At 43.9% G+C, this 18,970-nt stretch overlaps 1 protein-coding gene across 1 annotated transcript in view; it reads right to left on the bottom strand.

The window, feature by feature from the left end:
• The window catches only part of LOC115082223 (matrix metalloproteinase-23-like), a 44,076-nt gene extending 29,165 nt beyond the window's left edge, over window positions 1–14,911 (bottom strand). The window contains exons 1-2 of the mRNA XM_029586478.1: window positions 14,768–14,911; window positions 2,413–2,552 (exon numbers count right to left, since the gene is read on the bottom strand). Of these exons, the coding sequence (XP_029442338.1) occupies window positions 2,413–2,552; window positions 14,768–14,911 (284 nt within the window). The remainder of the gene's footprint in view (window positions 1–2,412; window positions 2,553–14,767) is intronic.
• Between the last annotated feature and the right edge of the window lie 4,059 nt (window positions 14,912–18,970).

The following is an 18,970-nucleotide window of genomic DNA, read 5'->3' as shown; positions in this document are numbered from 1 at the left end:
AGCAGGTCATGGAGAATGGGTGCTTTTTTGAGGATAGATTGTGCATTGAGTAGGGTTAAGGCTAGGGTGGCTAGGCCTAGGAATTGGGTGAGGGGTGAGATCATAATAGGCACTAGTGAGTCCCGGCAGTTGGATGGGTGAGGTTGAGATGCTTTGGGTCTGCGCAGGTGGGGGAGGTGTAAGGTGGGGATAGTTAAAATGCACATTTCTGATAGAGGGAAGGAGTACAGGGAGGACGGTAAAGCTTTAGGGTGGGTGTGGAAGTTGGGGGTTAGGGATAGGCTACAAAGTGACTGGGAAAGGGTACAAGGTGGATAACACTAGCGAAAAAACTGTGCTATCTGGTACCTATAAGATCAGAGAGAAGAGGAGAGACTGGGTTAGGCTGCACAGAGTTTAGAGGACAAAGAAAACAATTCAATGAGAGAAAAAAAAACCAGAGATTCATGTAAAAGTATGTAAAATATTGAAGAACGTTCTTAATTGTGATTCCTTTGAGTAGTGCGGATATTGTGATTTGTGCATCCGGGGCTCTCTCTTTCCAGCAAAGAGAAGTCAGAACTTTTGTAAGATTGTCTTTTAGATCGGAGCAGATACTGTTTCAATCAGACTATGAATTGCTATTTTGTTAAATGACTTGTTACTTTGTTTCTATACAAGTGAAATGTGTCTTATGTTTAATTATGTCTGGCTTTTCAGCACACTGATAAAGCTTACCAGATGTATGGAGACAAATTATCAGCAGTAGAATGAATAGGTAAAAATGTGTTGATCTTATAGATTGCACCAATGTTTTTGATAGACTGCACAATTTTTAAGCATGGGTTTATATGGGGACATATAACAATCATTATACACAAAACTTTAGACCATGTTTGAATGACGTATGTTTGTTTTGTGATTAAGTTTGTTCTATTTATTTTTACTGCATATAATTTCATATTATTTACTTATGTAAGGTGTATATGTTTTTATTTGTATTTTCATGTATTTATATGTTTCTATACATGTTTTATTTTTTGCTAGCCCCTGAAGCAGCTCAATCAGCTAAACTCGGCCAGAGTCGGACTTTTAATATGTTCTGTGCTTAATAAAGCTCTCCTGGTGTTCAAGGAGATGCCATTGCCACACCATCCCCAAAGTTGTGGCACTGCAGGCAGCCACCAAAGCTGTGTAATACTTCCACTGGCCCTGGATGAGAAAAAGACACGATAGGAGCTTATAAAATTATTTGTGGGGTGGAACGTGGAAATAAAGGATGGTTATTTACCCTTTCAAATACTAAAGCAAGAGGACACTCCATGAAACTAACAAGCAGTAGATTCAAAACAGATCATAGAAAGCACTTTCCACTCAGCACACTATCAAGCTACGAAATTTGTTACCAGTGGGCGTGGTGAAGGCAACGAGCGTAGCAAGTGAGAGGTTTGGAGAAGTTCCTGGAGGAAAAGCCCATAACACATTGTTAGCCAGGTACATTAGGGAACGTCATTACTATCCCTGGAAGTAACAGGAATTAGATCTATTTTATGGGATCTATTGGGTACTTGTGACCTGGACTGACCACCGTTAGCAACAGGATGCTGGGCTCATTGGACCTTGATCTCACCCAGTATGGCAGGTCTTATGTTCTAATCGTGTGCGCCCACTTTAGCACCATGCACACACAACTCCTTAAATCAGGAGTAAAACCTGCACTGCCATATGCGTTACCAACTCATATACCCACTGCTAATGTGGGTATATGAGTTGGTACATATGGCAGTGCAGATTTTACTCCTGATTTAAGGAGGAGTTGTCTGCAAACCCCCGTACATTCTGAACTCTTGGAGTTTGAGTCGACCTAAAAGTAAATCAAAGCTTCGGTTAATAAGATGCCACCTGGTCTGATTCCATCCCCAGTTAGTCTGCCAAAAAAAAAAAAAAAGAGTCCCTTGTCAGAACTCACTCTCACCAAAAGAAAATTTACAGAAAGAGTCCCTAGAATTTCATAGGCTATGTTCCATGAAGAGAGAGACTTCTTGCTCCACTAAACCAAAAGGGGACAGAGAAGGCAGGAATAAGAACATAAGAAAATGCCATACTGGGTCAGACCAAGGGTCCATCAAGAATGAAGGGACACTGGGAGGGGAGCAGGGGTGGGGGAATGATGGACAAGAGGAGGGCAGAAGGAACAGCAAGTTAAACTTCAAGTTCAGAGCCTTGAGCAGCTTTGCTGTCAGGTTCAGCTGGTTTGTGCTTTGGGACCCTGCGGTGTGAATGTGAGATACACTTGAGGGGCTCCAGGGTTTGACAAATCACCACAATCCCAGCCAGAGTAGGGAAAGGTGATGAATGTCATGCACCTAGGGTTTCAGGAGATGGAAATCCAGCCCTGCTCATAGGTGGGATACAGGCTCTCCTGGTTCTCACCTGTAAGTCAGGTTAAAGTGGTCCCACTTGTACTCCAGTGGGTTGACTGTGTAGCGCTTACTTCTTGGCCATGCCCTGGAAGTGTCTGCAGCAGGTGTCAAGGACTGACCGGATCTCTGAAGAATGCACTCTCCTCTCTCCTACAGTAAGAGAAAAGTTTGAAATGCATGGGACAATCTGAGCTGCCTTAAGGCCCCCCCCCCCCCCCAAAAAAAATACCTCATTCCTATCCTGCACTTTCTTCTATGCCAGTACTGAGACCCCACTAACGCAGAGCTCTGCCCATGCACTTCCCTCCTGCCCTGGCACCACCTCCTGCTATCCTAGTAGACCCCCACATACAGCTTTGCCCATGCACTTCCCTCCTGCCCTCAGGTACTCTTGCCATTCTAGTACTGATCCACACACAGCTCTGCCAACGCACCTCACGCCAGGCCCAGCACAAGAACTTGGGCTAAACCCAAGTGCGGATGACATCCAGTAAGTAACTGCAGTGAATAGGGACCAAGAGACATGCAAGAGAGTCCATACAGCTGTTTGGATGTGGGTGGAAGTTAGATCTGAGCGAGTCAGGGCTACTCTGGGCTAGTAGAGAGGGAGTTGACTAGCTATTTCTGAATTCAGGGTTACAGATTAAAACTGACAGAAGGAGCCTGTAGGTTGGGTGTCTCGTTGGCCCCTCAGTTCCTGTGATGCTTCGATAGCAGTGGTAATAAATGACCTTGTGCTGGATCCATGCTGTGACATAAGGATTTATTGCCAGTAGCTTATACATTAGTATCTTGCAATGCCCTTTATCAGGGCATCTCAGATTCAGTGGCAGCAGCTCGTGTAGGTAGGGGGCAAAAGTTTAGATCATGTGACCCCCCCCCCCCCCCCCCAACATTACACTAGCTTCCAGTGAGTGGGTAGGGACTGGGGGAGATTTGTAAGAAGTTAAGTGGATGCAAGAAGTTAAGTGATTGATGATGGTGAGAGGGGAGTAGGAGGATGATTGGAGGAAGTGGAGGAAGGGGAGGAAGATGTGGGAAGGGATTTTACTGTGGAGATTTTTTGTATTTTTTATACATGATCTTTTAATGTATTTGTCTTGTTTAGACTAAGCTCTACTGAGAAGGGACTGCCTTTTTTTGTTTTTGTACAGTGCTGTGTATATGAGACTTTCAGATATGAGGCAGGAAATCAGCTTTGAATTATCAGCAAACTCGATTTGGCTGGTGTGTTCACGGGTCTTGCCACGGCCCTGGCCTCTCACATGGGATTTCTTTGATGACAGGAGCGGGAGACTGCGGCAGGCCCTATGAGCATACAAGCCGGATCACAGGCCCCAAGCCAGCTCAAGGTCCTGGGGCGGCCCGGACGGATTATCTCCAGAGGGGAGGGGAGAGGAGACGACATGGGAGGGGCAGAGGGAAAGGGGAAAATGGGGGCACCTTCCAATGCTATCTGATAGGGGCAGACGACTCATACACTGGAAGGAGGGGGTCTGACTCCCTTGGAGGTCTAGGCCTTGGAGGAGAAATACAACTTACTCTAAGTGCAGAGAGGCAGACAGGAACCAGGTGAGGATGATAGAGAAGATACAGCTAGAGAAATTGGGGTCAGAGGGCAGGGCAGGGGTAGAGACAGTCCCATAGTACTGTAGCCACTTGGGAAGATTTTGCCGGGTTGATAAAGCAGTGTGGACATTCCTCTCCTCCCAACAGAATACAAAAAGGAACCCCAATAATATTTATACAAATATAGAAGACTTCAGTGCACCACAGAGCAATAAAGCTCTCAATTAGATGTAACACTATCATCCTATTTTTTAAATAGGCAAATATATACTGAAATAAAACAAATCATGAAAACTAATGAAAAGCCCCTTGCATTAAAAATAAAAATTGCAGCTTGTTATAAAAAACAGCAGGATAAAAGATAAGAGCACCTTGCTATGTAGAATTCAAAAACATGGTGTACAGACCTGGCAAGATCATCTCCAAATGATAAGTTCTTGAAGAATTGCCTAAGTTGCTTATTGAAGATCTCTTCTTTTTTTTTTTTCAACTTTTTATTTAACACAAGAATGAAAGGCAGAATATATGAAGTGCTTCAGACTCAAATGAAGACAGTACAGTCCACTGGCACACCCACCCATCCCCGAGCCAGGGGATATTTACAGCTTTCATTTCGTAGAGCAAAGCATAAATGCTCAATGTCAGCTATTGTTCGAACCTGGTCCTGCCAGCGGTGCATCCCAGGGCTAGTCTTCCAAAAAGTAGCAATGGTGAACCAGGCAGTAACCAAAACCTGGCCCACTAGTGGCCTATACTTGCAGGGAATCACCGAACCCACCCATCGACCTAGAAGACCAAGTGCAGGAATAATACCAATAGAAATACCCAAAATGTCATCAATTTCCTGCTTTACTTGACCCCAAAACAGACACACACTGACAGCGCCACCACATATGCAGGTACATACCTAACTCACCGCAGCCCCACCAACAGCTAGCGGCAGCATCCCAGTGGATTTAGCTATAAGAAAGAGTTGTTCTGTATGTATGATGCAAAAATTGAACCATAAGTTCAACCCATTTAATACAGACAGAGCTGCAAAAGGCATCGAACCAAATAGGTTTCCAAACCTTAGGATCATAAGCAGTTCCCAAATCAGAATTCCATTAGATATTAATTTTTGAGATGTCATCTCAGACAAACACTGTAGTATGCCCAATAAATGGCCATTATTCCTTTAGCAGAGGTGTCAGGATCCCTCAAGTACCTCTCTCCGTTTTGTACAACGCTCCCCAGGGTGAGGAAATATCTAGGTGAAGGGCCAGAACTTCATGCAACCGCAGGTAGTGAATCCACATATGCCAGGTAAGTCATGCTCCTCGCATAAGTCCTCAAAAAATTGGAGACCATCTTCATCCCAGAGTCGCATGATCGTACATAGACCCAGGCCTCTCCATATCAAACTCAGAGGAGAAAGTATACCCTGAAATACAGGTTATTCCCATAAATCGGTGGGAGAGGCAACATCTTCCCACCCGAAACCTGAAGAAAGTGAAGGGCCCGAGAGCATACCTTAAGTGTATGTGAAAGAATAGGATGGCTCCTGCTGGCTCTACATCTCACTGGGGAGGGATCAGGAAGAAATGGCGACATAAGGGAACCACCCTCTAATTGTATATGCTCTAACCCCACCCACGGGGCATCACTGTGGCCAGCCCAGCCCTTGACACACACCATCCGAGCGGTCCAGTAATAGACAAAGTTCGGTAGGGCCAACCCACCCCGCCACTTAGGCATACATAGCTGAGCAAGAAACTGATCCACGCTTGCTTATGATTCCTGGATAGGATTATAGACAGTGCTGGGGAGGAGCCGGCTGTCGTGGTACATGTGGGCACCAACGATATAGGAAAATGTGGGAGAGAGGTTCTGGAAGCCAAATTTAGGATTTCAGGTAGGAAGCTGAAACCAGAACATCCAGGGTGGCATTCTCTGAAATACTCCCTGTTCCACGTGCAGGTCCCCAGAGGCAGGCAGAGCTCCGGAGTCTCAATGCGTGGATGAGACGGTGCAAGGAAGAGGTTTCAGTTTTGTAAGGAACTGGGGAACCTTTTGGGGAAGGGGGGAGTCTCTTCCGAAAAGACAGGCTCCCCCTTAACCAGGGTGGAACCAGACTGCTGGCGCTAACCTTTATAAAGGAGATAGCGCAGCTTTTAAACTAGAACAAGGGGGAAAGCAGACAGTCACTCAGCAGGGCATGGTTCAGAGAAATGTATCCTTGAAGGATACTAATGAAAAAGGAGAGTTAGGGCATCCCAACAGAGAGGGTCCAATAAAAGCAAACATAGTCCATGTGCCTATATGTAAAAAAATCACCAAAGCTAATGATTTCCGAATTATCCCAAACAGCTGAAAAGCAGGTTGTTAATACAAACAAAGAACACACTTTGAAATGTCTGTATGCCAATGCCAGAAGTCTAAGAAGTAAGATGGGAGAGTTAAGAGTGTATAGCAGCAAATGATGAGATTGACATAATTGGCATACAGAGCCTTGGTGGAAGGAAGATAACCAATGGGTCAGTGCTATATCAGGGTACAAATTATATCACAATGATAGGGAGGTTCAACTGGTGGGGGTGTGGCACTTTATGTCTGGGAGGGCATAGAATCCAACAGGATAAAGATCATACAAGAGACTAATTGCTCAGTAGAATCTATATGGGAGCAATCCCATGTGTGTTGGGTAAGAGTATAGTGATATGAGTATACTACCATCCACCTGGACAAAATGGTCAGGCAGATGATGAAATGCTAAGAGAAATCAGGGAAGCAAACCAATTTGGCAGTGCAATAATGGGAGATTTCAATTACCCCAATATTGAGTGGGTAAATGTAACATCAGGACTTGCTAGAGACAAAGTTCCTGGATGTAATAAATGACTGCTTCATGGAGCAATTGGTTCAGGAACCAACAAGAGAGGGAGCTATTTTAGATTTAATTCTTAGTGGAACGCAGGATTTGGTGAGAGAGGTAATGGTGGTGGGGCCACTTGGCAATAGTGATCATAACATGATCAAATTTAAACTAATAACTGGAAGGAGGACAATAAGTAAATCTGCAGCTCTAACACTAAACTTTCAAAAGGGTAACTTTGATAAAATGAGGAAAATAGAAAAAAAAAACTGAAAGGTGCAGCTGCAAAGGTTAAAAGTGTTCAACAGGCTTGGACATTGTTTAAAAATACAATCCTAGAGGCACAGTCCATATGTATTCCACACATTAAGAAAGGTGGAAAGAAGGCAAAATGATTACCATCATGGTTAAAAGATGAGGTGAAAGAGGCTATTTTAGCCAAATAAATCCTTCAAAAACTGGAAGAAGGATCCATCTGAAGAAAATAGAACAAAACATAAGCATTGTCAACTTAAATGTAAAACATTGATAAGACAGGAGAAGAGAGAATTTGAAATGAAGTTGGCCATAGAGGCAAAAACTCATAATAAAAACTTTTTAAAATATATCCGAAGCAAGAAACCTGTGAAGGAGCCGGTTGGACCATTAGATGACCAAGGAGTTAAAGGGGCTCTTAGGGAAGATAAGGCCATTGCAGAAAGTCTAAATGAATTCTTTGCTTCCGTGTTTACTAATGAGGATGTTGGGGAGATACCAGTTCTGGAGATGGTTTTCAGGGGTGATGAGTCAGACAAACAATGAAATCACTGTGAACCTGGAAGATGTAGTAGGCCAGATTGACAAACTAAAGAGTAACAAATCACCTGGACCGGATGGTATGCATCCTAGGGTACTGAAGGAACTAAAAAATGAAATTTTTGATCTATTAGCTACAATTTGTAACCTTTCATTAAAATCATCCATTGTACCTGAAGACTGGAGGATGGCTAATGTATCCCCAATATTTAAAAAAGGCTCCAGGGGCTATTCGGGTAACTATAGACCAGTGAGCCTGACTTCCATGCCGGGAAAAATAGTGGAAACTATTCTCAAGATCAAAATCGTAGAGCATATAGAAAGACATGATTTAATGGAACACAGTCAACATGGATTTACCCAAGGGAAGTCTTGCCTAACAAATCCGCTTCATTTTTTTGAAGGGGTTAATAAACATGTGGATAAAGGTGAACCCTTAGATGTAGTGTATTTGGATTTTCAGAAGGCATTTGACAAAGTCCCTCATGAGAGGCTTCTACAAAAACTAAAAAGTCATGGGATAGGAGGCGATGTCCTTTCGTGGATTACAAACTGGTTAAAAGACAGGAAACAGAGAGTAGGATTAAATGGTCAATTTTCTTAGTGGAAAAAGGTAAACAGTGGAGTGCCTCAGGGATCTGTACTTGGACCGGTGCTTTTCAAGATATATATATAAATGATTTGGAAAGGAATACAACGAGTGAAGTTATTAAATTTGCGGATGATACAAAATTATTCCGAGTAGTTAAATCACAAGCGGACTGTGATACATTACAGGAGGACCTTGCAAGACTGGAAGATTGGGCATCTAAATGGCAGATGAAATTTAATGTGGATATAGGGAAAAATAACCCTTGCTGTAGTTACACAATGTTAGGTTCCATATTATGAGCTACCACCCAGGAAAAAGATCTAGGCATCATAGTGGATAATACTTTGAAATCATCAGCTCAGTGTGCTGCAGCAGTCAAAAAAGCAAACAATGTTAGGAATTATTAGAAAGGGAATGGTTAATAAAATGGAAAATGTCATAATGCCTCTGTATCGCTCCATTGTGGGACCGCACCTTGAATACTGTGTACAATTCTGGTCACTGCATCTCAAAAAATATATAGTTGCGATGGAGAAGGTACAGAGAAGGGCAACCAAAATGATAAAGGGGATGGAACAGCTCCTCTATGAGGAAAGGCTGAAGAGGTTAGGACTGTTCAGCTTGGAGAAGAGACGGCTGAAGGGGGATATGATAGAGGTCTTTAAGATCATGAAAGGCCTTGAATGTGTAGATGTGACTTATTTACACTTTGAAATAGGACTAGGGGGCATTTCATGAAGTTAGCAAGTAGCACATTTAAGACTAATCGTAGAAAATTGTTTTTCACTCAACGCACAATAAAGCTCTGGAATTTGTTGCCAGAGGATGTGGTTAGTGCAGTTAGTGTAGCTGTGTTTAAAAAAGGGTTGGATAAGTTCTTGGAGGAGAAGTCCATTAACGGCTATTAATCAAGTTTACTTAGGGAATAGCCACTGCTATTAATTGCATCAGTAGCCTGGGATCTTCTTGGTGTTTGGGTAATTGCAGGTTCTTGTGACCTGGATTGGCCACTGTTGGAAACAGGATCCTGGGTTTGATTGACCCTTGGTCTGACCCAGCATGGCAATTTCTTATGTTCTTATTTGATTTTCTGGTGCAATTTTTGGGAAATGTGTATCTGATTTTTTTTTTTTTAATTTTGTTTTACACTGTGCAGGGAAAATTTAGAAATTTTGGAGGAATCTAGAAAATTTAGATCACACTCTCTCATTCTTTATCAGGGGCTGTTTTTGTTTGCTTGCAGTACCATACAGGGAAACTCTTGACAGCCTGGCTTCAGGCAGGGATGCTTTTCCCTCCTAGGCAGCTCACAGTAATCTGTCAGTTCATTTCTTTTCTGGGTGTGTATTAGTGTGACTGTGATTGCAAACTTTACTACAAGGAACATGGGGAGGGGGCATGGGAGGCAGAGACCCTCAGTATGTGTCTGCCACTCACTCAACTTACCGCTGATACTGCTGCCCGCTGGGCTAGAGGGATCAGATGTCCACAGGGTGGGGCTGGAAAGGTCAAGAGATGTGGTGGACTTTGACCATCCTTCATCCTCAGAATCGTGTTGCCGTAGGCACCAAGAAGTAGAGGACAGCTTACACTATACATATCCTGGCCTGCTAGGAAGGGCATCTGGGAGTTTTAAAATTGCTCATAAAGACACAAGAAAAAGCTAAGAGCCCAATATGCAACAAAAACCTCCTACAACCCCAGTAAAACTATTTAAACTTTTTTTCTATACTGACGATCATGAAAATAGATATCACATCGGTATACATAGAACCAAGGTTAGAATTACATCGAACAAGGGTTACATCAAACAATGGATAGTCATGAATAGGTATAAGTGGTTAAAAAAAACCCAACACATAATCAATAACCATTGAGTAACTGTAGAAAAAACTGTAGAAAGGACAATAATAACTGTAGAAGGAACAGATGCGGGAGTATGAAGTGAATGGCTACATATGAAAAACAAACGGTTCGGTTAATATGATGCCAAATGCCCTGATGAAGAAATGCTAATGTTTGATTAGGCTTGGTGCTAAAGAGGATGCGAGCGGGAGTAAGGGGAAGGTGATGAAGGGATACAAGGTGCTATGGACCAATTACAACATGTTGCTTAAGAACAGTCTATGACAGGAGGCTGAGTATCAATGTAGGGTGGTGCTAGGGGTAATCCAATATTCTGGCAAGTACTGGGCAACCGATAGAATCGGTAACGTACAGGCCAGTGTCAGGTGGCAATTAGGGTCAGTGAGAAGCATCAGTTCTTTAGGGAAACGCTTGTTTGAAAAGCCACGTCTTAAGCTTTTTCTTGAAAGTCAGCAGGCAGGGTTCCTGGCGAAGATCTGGGGGAAGAGCGTTCCATTGGGCGGGACCAGCTGTGGAGAAGGTGCATTTCCTTAGAGAGGACTTGGCAGGAGGAGCATACAGGGTACCTTTGTACGCTGGTCTGATTGGTCTGGAGGACGTGTGATGCTGAAGTGGGATATTTAGCACAAGAGAGGTCTGACTGTGAATGGTCTTGTGTATCATAGTTAGGGCTTTGAGAAGGATTCTGAATTTAATGGGGAGCCAGTGTAAATTCTTAAGAATGGGGGTAACATGCTCTCCTCTGCTGGTATCAGTCAGGATCCTTGCAGCGGTGTTCTTTAGCATCTGAAGTGGTCTGGTGGTATTAGCGGGGATGCAGAGGAGGAGGGAATTGCAGTGGTCTATTTTTGAGAATATGATGGCTTGGAGTACCTTGCGGAAGTCGTGAAGGTGTAGGAGGGGTTTCAGCTTTTTTAGTATTTGTAGTTTGTAGAAACATTCTTTTGTGGTGTTGACAAATTTTTTTAGATTCAGATGGTTGTCCAGAATTACACAGAGGTCTCTCACATGGGTGGTGGAGGTTATTGATCGCAAGGTCATTGTCATCCTGTGCGATAAGCAGGAGCTCAGTTTTGGCTGTGTTGAGTATTAAGTTGAGGCTGGCGAGGGGGAGGTTGATAGACTGCAGACAACTGTTCCAGAAGATGAGGGTTTTGGAGATTGATAGTATTATTCAATCAACGGCCAAGAGGCTATCATTAACCCAAAAATATACAGAATGGGACAGATCCTGTAGAAATCCTACACCTCCAGTTCTGGAAACAAGCTCCATGTCCACAGAAACCCCCCCTCATAATGGGGGCAGAGCAGTTAGGGTGCTTCCCCCTTTCTACTCACCCTGCAAACAAATAATTCAAATTCTGGTCTTCTCAATACAGTGAAACAAACTCCCTCCATGATCAGCCTCTCTGAAGTGATTCAATATACCTGCAAAAATCCATTGTATTTCTTTCTTTACCTATCATTTTCGGAGTCTCCAAGACGTGCACTTGTTTTCCCAAGTCGCTAAATGGGGTTACATTGTAACATAGTAATGATGGCAGAAAAAGTCCGAAATGGTCCATCTAGTCTGCCCAGCAGGCTTTCTGAGGATGTACTTCCGTAGCATGGGTCATCATTTGAACTGCAGCACAGTGCCAGGGTCAGTGGGGCTTTAACTAGCAATGCCAACCAGAAAACGAGAAATGACTAGCCAAGGGATACTTACCCTCCGACCACCAAAGCATTAGACCAGACTTCAGACTTCCCAGTTGGTAGCTCACAGGCCTCGCCAGGACTGGGTTCAGTTCTTAAGGACAGCAGCATAGACCAACCCTGTCTGGCACAAACGAAGCCTGGGATATGTCCACCAAAACCTTTATTCATTTGGCCCTATTGTACTGTGGCTGCTCTTTGCTAGGAAGGTCTGTCGTGACCTCGTGAATCTCAAGTCCTGCCAACCTGTCTTCTCCATCAATTATATCAGTGTTGGCCTATGTCTTGGCCCCTCCAGACAAATATGCACTACCTTGCTCTCGACTCTGCCAACCATGGCTTGATAAGCCAATGATACACAGCTGGAGCCTCTATGCCAGCACACCTATGACATGCAACTGGGACATGGGTGATCCATAAGACAACTGATGTTGAATGCCTGCACAAAGAGTTTGGCCAGTCCTGAAATGAACTAGAAGAAGCTACAGTTAGTGTAGAAGACTGAAACCAAGGGACAAACAGTGGGGTCTGAGACAAGCGAGATTGCACCTGCCAATCCTCCCATCACCTGTCCTCACCTGTTACATCTTGGCAGAGTGGAAATAGCTACACGGGATGCATGATGGGAGGCATACTGCCGGGGAATTAAAGAACGCATTGAATCAGAGGAGACCTGAAGCAGAGTAGACCCTCTCCAGCAGCTTTCCTGTTGCAATCACCTTCCTGACATACGAGGAAGGCATGTATCACCATTCTTGTTACATCATCTGCAACCATTTATTTCCCCTGGCAACACTGGGGAAATAAATTGTCTGCAGCCCAGACAGCTCACAGTTGCCGAAGCTTGGTATCACTGAATTCAAACTGCCAGAAACCGTTGCAGCATTACAAGAATCATGTAATCAGTCCCTGTGCCCGACCCTAGGAAGTCAATATGAGCAATTGAGAAATGCGTATTCCATCTAATGAAGCAGAAAAATACAAGATCCAACATACCTTGCACATCCAAAGCACAGTTGTACTACTCTTCTTCAAACAGCCAATACTGATGCTGTTCATCTGTTTTCCACCAAGTTCACCATCAGAAATGCTTTCCAGATGTAACTAAAGGCCACTAGATTCCACCATAGAAGAGGTAGAATTTGCACGTGTGTATTTGCGGTATATAAAATATTTTAAATAAAAGGGGAGCACATTAGTGGCAAGTGATTGATATGGTTCACCCCTCCCTCCCTCCCTCCCATGGCAGATCCCTTTTCTGATATCTCTAAAGGCATCGCTATAAGACACTAGGAGAGTCTCATTCAGCGCCTTGGAGAAATCTAGCAAGCGTGCTGCCTGTTTGGAAACCATTATTTCAACTTATTTTCTCCAGTGGCAAGGCTGCTTGTCCTTTCCCAGACACGAAGGAGACCCATTCCCCACATTTTCTTATTTTTGGGAGTGGGGGATGTTTCCCCTGGTTTTTTTCCACCACAGGATTAAAGCTCAATCCCTCTGCAAAATCTTTATCAAGGAATTTCTAGCGAGGAACTACTAATTCATAGCAAGGAGCTAATTGGTTGATAAAGGACACTGTAGGTGTCCAACACAAGGGAGAAAGAGTGGAACAAACCATGAAGGACTGTCTCGCTTTCTGGTACCCAAGGAATGTGTAATTGGGACATGCAAAGCCTAAATTATTCTGGGATGTCTTAGAGACAAAGGGAAACAGAAGGAGCTGCTAGAATCTGCTTTTACTATTCAATCTTTACATTTCTGTTTTCTCATCTGAACTGTGAACTGTACATTTGGAACATTCAAAAATTTGGAACCAATTATTTTCTTTCCTATCATTTTACTATTTTCCAGTAAACGGAACCTCACATTTTGTGAGTTTTTCTTTTGACCGTGCAGGATCTCCTTGGGTCTTACTGCATTATGCTGACCCCCAGTGGAAAAATCCTGATGAGTCTGTAGTCAGTTTCACCTAATTTGCAGAACCCAAAGCGGGCCCCTTGCCTGGTACAGGGAGAGCCTAGAGAAAGGGAGTTATACCGATGACAAACCTCTTATAAGCTCCCCCGCATGTTAGCCAGGATCAACATGTGGCACCCAGCCATCTATGCTAAAGATTTTAAGTTATTGCACAGACTGGTGCTGTTGAGAATCTCATACAAATGGGGGGGGGGGGGGGGGGGGGAGGAGAAGTATGAACTGGTTTTTCGAAATGATTTCAATCTAATTCAGAACCCAGGTCTGCAACTTTATATTCAGCTAAATGGGAAAGTAACCTTCCAGTAACAACTCTACCTATGGAAAGGCAGCACTGCAGATCTTACACGGACCCCTAGAATACCAATACACCTCCTACTGCAAAAAAACAGAATACGTTGGACTGCTACAGACCCCTAAAAGAATTACATGAGTAGAATTCCTCACCTCTCTCAAACTTGCAGAACGTGGACCCTGACCAAATACAGAATAAGGGAGCACAAACTAGAAACAGGAATATGCAGACTGAAGCTGACCTGGAAACCCCAGAGGCCAGACTCTGTATGCAACGCAACAGAGAAATAGAAACGAATGCATTTCATCCTATGCAAAATACAGAGATAGATATGCACATTTCCCAAGTTGAGAAAAATCAGACTTCTCACCTAGGGAGCAAGCAAAACTTTATAATCTTTGGAGGAAAGGAGAAACAGCAGATAGAGCAGCAAAAAATACATGGGACCCTACCATGAGAAAGAAGCTGACCAGAGACAATATGGACCAGCACCAGAACCTAGGAATTGTCCTTGTTCCTGGCCTCTCTGACTTTGTAATTCTTTTACCACTTTCTGTATTACTTTTGCAGCACATGTATAAATTGTCAGGACAAAAAAAAAGCCTCTAATCAGAGAGAAGAGCAAGCAGAATTTTAAGAAAAGCAAGAAGAGAGAAATAAAACGAAAAATGTTAGAAAAAGAATAAAGGTGAAGAAGTGAGTATAAAACAGAAAACTTGACTGACCAATTCCAGTTTCCGTGTGGGGAAACTCTCTGCTCCCTGAAGGCTGTATGGCCAGGGGGGCAGGAGAAGCAGTAGGACTGCCCCAGTCCAGGAGGACAAATTCCTGCACCTCCTTCCCCCTGCTTCCTCTGTCCAGGGATTCATCACCCGTGAGAGGAGCTGTCTGGCCACTTCTGCTCTTGGAGGACAGCCTCCCATCCTCCCCGGTGAAGGATACAGCTGGCAGCCCCTGCGTTCAACCCTGGGGCTCTGAGCCCACCCCGTCTGCCTCAGAGTAGAGTAGGATGTGCAGGAGAAGCAGGCACAGGATGGCGGGATCTCAGCTCTGCACTGGTTTAGATTGGAACCATCTGGATACAAAGCATTGTGAGGAGAGATTGTGAATTTCCTCCTGGGCTGTACATATCCAGAAAGATGCAGGTTTCCCAAAAACAGACAGGGGAAAAAAAAAATCAAAGGCGTCTCATGAAAGAATGAGCAGGAATAACCTTGTAATCTTGGGGAAAGAGGAGAGATAGCAACAAGAGCAGTTATGATGCCTGGGATCCTCTCAAACCAGAAATAGGGACAGCGCCAGAATCCATGAATTGTCGTTAGTGTCAACATCTTTCTTAAGACAACAGAATGCTTCAAACAATGCCCGAAATGAAAATACAAGTCAGATAAGCAGCAACTACAAAGACAACAAAGCCTTTTTAAATCTAGACAAGCCCATTCTTCTCACTTATGACAGTTGCCCAATTCTTTCCCTTTTAAAAAACCTCCAAATCCAACCCTAACAAATAGATCTAGATGCCTTTGTTCTGGTACATCCAGATCCCAATTATTTGTCGCTTTTATTAACCCACCCTACAAATGTTTAGCCAAATACACTTAAGGGTTCAGTAACTCTAAGGTATCGGTATGGAAGTACATACCCATAAGAAACTACAAAGTATGCAAAATCTAACTTTGAAACTTGCCCGAGAACGTCCAGAAAGGTTTTCCTAGGATTTGAGAGATGTATGGACTGCCATTGATTCCATAAACATATCATGCACAGCATTATGCCACTGCCAAACGGAGGGTGAACAACCCTCTCTCCATATCAATAAAGGTTTGTCGCTGTATCAGCAGCTTTTTTTTTTTAACCAGAAGTCTATCCCCTTCTTTTCTCACATAGTTGAACAGTTCTACTCCATAAAGCACCAATTCTGGCTAAGGGGGAATGGAGCAGTCCAAGATCATAGGACATGCCCAAAATGCACGAGTTTGTGCATCTTTCTCTTTCAAAGATTTTAAACAGGTTTCCGACAGAGATAGGTGCCTTGAAGGCAACAGAAACATAGGCCCTGTGGAAAAATTGAAATTGTATCTCTAAGGTACATATTGGAGATTTTTTTTTTTCACATTTCTGAAACAAGCAAGTAAAGTCCCTTGAGAGAGAGAGAAATTGCTCTTTTCGGACCACCTGCTCCACGAACCACCAACCCAAGAACCTGTAGTTCATTTTTGCAACTTCTTATGAATAAGGGAGAGAGAAAGCTTTGTATGTTCCTATGAAAACTTCTCTCAATAGATTCAATATTCATGTTCATATTGTCTTGTTTCAACGACCATACATAACATAACTGTAAACAGAAAAAAAAACAAACAGTCTTAGAGCAAATTGACTCGTTACTTGAGAACTTAATAGCATACCGTCCTCTACCAAATCATGTTGAATCTGTATAATACCTTGGGCTTTTCCAATATAAAAAAAAATATCTAGATTGGGAGCCAGGCAAAAAAATCCAGATTCCCCTGAATTAGCAGAAGCGGTGAACAACTACTTATCCACCTTAAGTGCAGTGAGCTTCCTCCAAGCCCAACGCATCGGAACCACCAGCATAAAGCTTGCCAACCCTGGAGGTAGGCGGTTTGATATCGCATGCAATACATATCTCAGATCTAAGTCAGTCATCATGGCCTTATCACAATCGATATACGTAAAAGCAGAATTATTAGTCACTCAAACTAGCCAAAGAATAAAATTCCATATCTGGCAAGTCCATCCTCCCTTGGGACAAAGGTTTTTTCAACCAACAAAGGACTATTCTAGGCTTCTTCCCAGACCATACTAATTTTTAGGGGTTTGCATTCGTTTTGGAACGCATATGTAAAACGCAACATATATATATTTTTTTTTTTTGTATTGAAATTTTTATTGAATGTACATAATGGCAACAGTGTATAGAGCTATAATGAACAACCACCAAAGACAACAGATCATCAACACAATGGAACATAAAGAGTTGTCATAGGTACATCGTGAGTTTATAGAACCGTCCTCCTCCCCCACCCCCCCACTCTTTCTGCCCCCCCCCCCATGTGTGATCAAAGCATAATATAAACAAGATACATAACCATGATAGTCAGTCTGGATAAACACCTGATACAAGGACTGTTCACCTAGAAATAAGGTAAAGAGGGACTGGTTGACGGCTCATCCCCCGTCTTTGTCTGGTGCCACGTCCTGTAAGGGCCCCACAGATCCTGACGTTGCTTCCCATCCCGGGGGCTATTCCGTCCCATCTTTTCATGCAGGAGGAATAATTTATGTAGTCGAGAAGAGACCCGTCCCATAAATATAGGTCCTGCATTTCTCCACTCCAGAGCCACCTCGCACTTGGCAGCAGCTAGAATAAACGTAATCAGTTTCCCCCTGTGCCACCGTCACATTGTAAGGCAGATTTAACAGGGTTTGTTCAGGAGTAAGGGTGACCTCTATCCCCATAATATTCTTAATTAGCTGGGTAACCCCAGTCCATAGAAGTTTGTAAGGTAAGAGCATGACCACCACATATGTAAAAACGTACCCTCCATGCCACACCCCTTCCAACATCGGTCACTATATTGGGGATTAAATCTGCGTATTTTAGCTGGTGTGCAGTACCAGCGCAGCAGAATCTTATATCGGTTCTCAGCCAGTTGCGAGTAGGGAAGCCCCCGTTGGTAAAAGAAAAATCTGATCCCAGGTGTCGTCCTCTAAAGTGCGGCCCAGGTCCCTCTCCCAGGTCTTCATAAAAACTGGTTTTTGCTGTGGGTCCTTATTCAAATAATTATAAACCTGGGATATGGCTTTCCGCAGGGTGTCAGCCTGATCGCACCAGGCCTCCAATTGTGTTTTGCCCAGGACCAATTCCCGCCCCACCGATGTCAGTCAGAAGAAGTGACGGATTTGTAAATAAGGGTAGACATCCAGCCCCATTAGGTCATATTTCGGCTTGTAGCGTGGGGAATGAGACAAGCTATCCATATCCCATAATTGCCCAAAATGCATTGATGCCCTTCCCACGCCACCGCTGAAAAGAGTCATGGGCGGTTACCAGCTGGAAATAAACGGTTCGTCTGGAGGCCAGAGCTTGTAATAGTATCGTCTGTCTCCCGTTCAACTGTCTACCCCACTGTGACCACACCTGAAGAGTGGTCTGTGTCGAGAGCGCCAAGGCTTCTCCAGGGAAGGAGTGTGTTCCTAGGTTGCCATATATCGAGCTGAGGGGGGTCCCACCATATATAGCCTGCTCAATGTGCACCCATTGTTTCTGTTCCCCTTTGCGATTCCAGTCAAAGATAGCCCTAATTTGGGCCGCTATATAGTACCACTGCAAGTGGGGGACACTCAAACCTCCCCTATCTTTTGGGCAATACATAACCCCCCTGGAGACCCTAGGCGGACGCCTCCTCCAGAGGCGTCCGCCTAGGGTCCTCCAGGAGAAAGATCCGTCTCTGCAGCGAGTGAGCACTACCTTGGGTATAAGTATAGGCAGTGCCTGAAATAAGTAGCCCAATCGGGGCAAAAGATTCATTTTCACGGACGCTATGCGGCCGAACCAAGATAAGTAGAGTCCGGACCATCTATCCAAATCACTGAAGATTTGGTGTATAAGGGGTGTGTAAATTAAGCTTAAAAAGGTCGCCGGGATCCTTGCTAATATAGACCCCTAGATATTTGATTTTGTTGGGAGCCCATCGGAACCGAAACTGAGTACTTGTAAGTTATCAAGTTCTCCTGTGGTAGGAGTATCCTTGTACTCCTACCACATGACCTACCTGTCATGTGGTAGGAGTACAAGATGGCGCCGGTGGACCATGTGACAGGGGCTGACCAATGGCACGGCAGCCCCTGTGACACAGGCTATCGGCGCCATGAGGAAATCGCAGACGAGTGCAGGGATGGCTTCC

The sequence above is a fragment of the Rhinatrema bivittatum genome, unplaced genomic scaffold, assembly GCF_901001135.1.
Source record: "Rhinatrema bivittatum unplaced genomic scaffold, aRhiBiv1.1, whole genome shotgun sequence".
Classification (NCBI taxonomy): Eukaryota; Metazoa; Chordata; class Amphibia; order Gymnophiona; family Rhinatrematidae; genus Rhinatrema; species Rhinatrema bivittatum.
The sequence above is the reverse complement of the archived record's forward strand: the minus strand, read 5'-3'. Positions and strand labels throughout refer to the sequence as shown.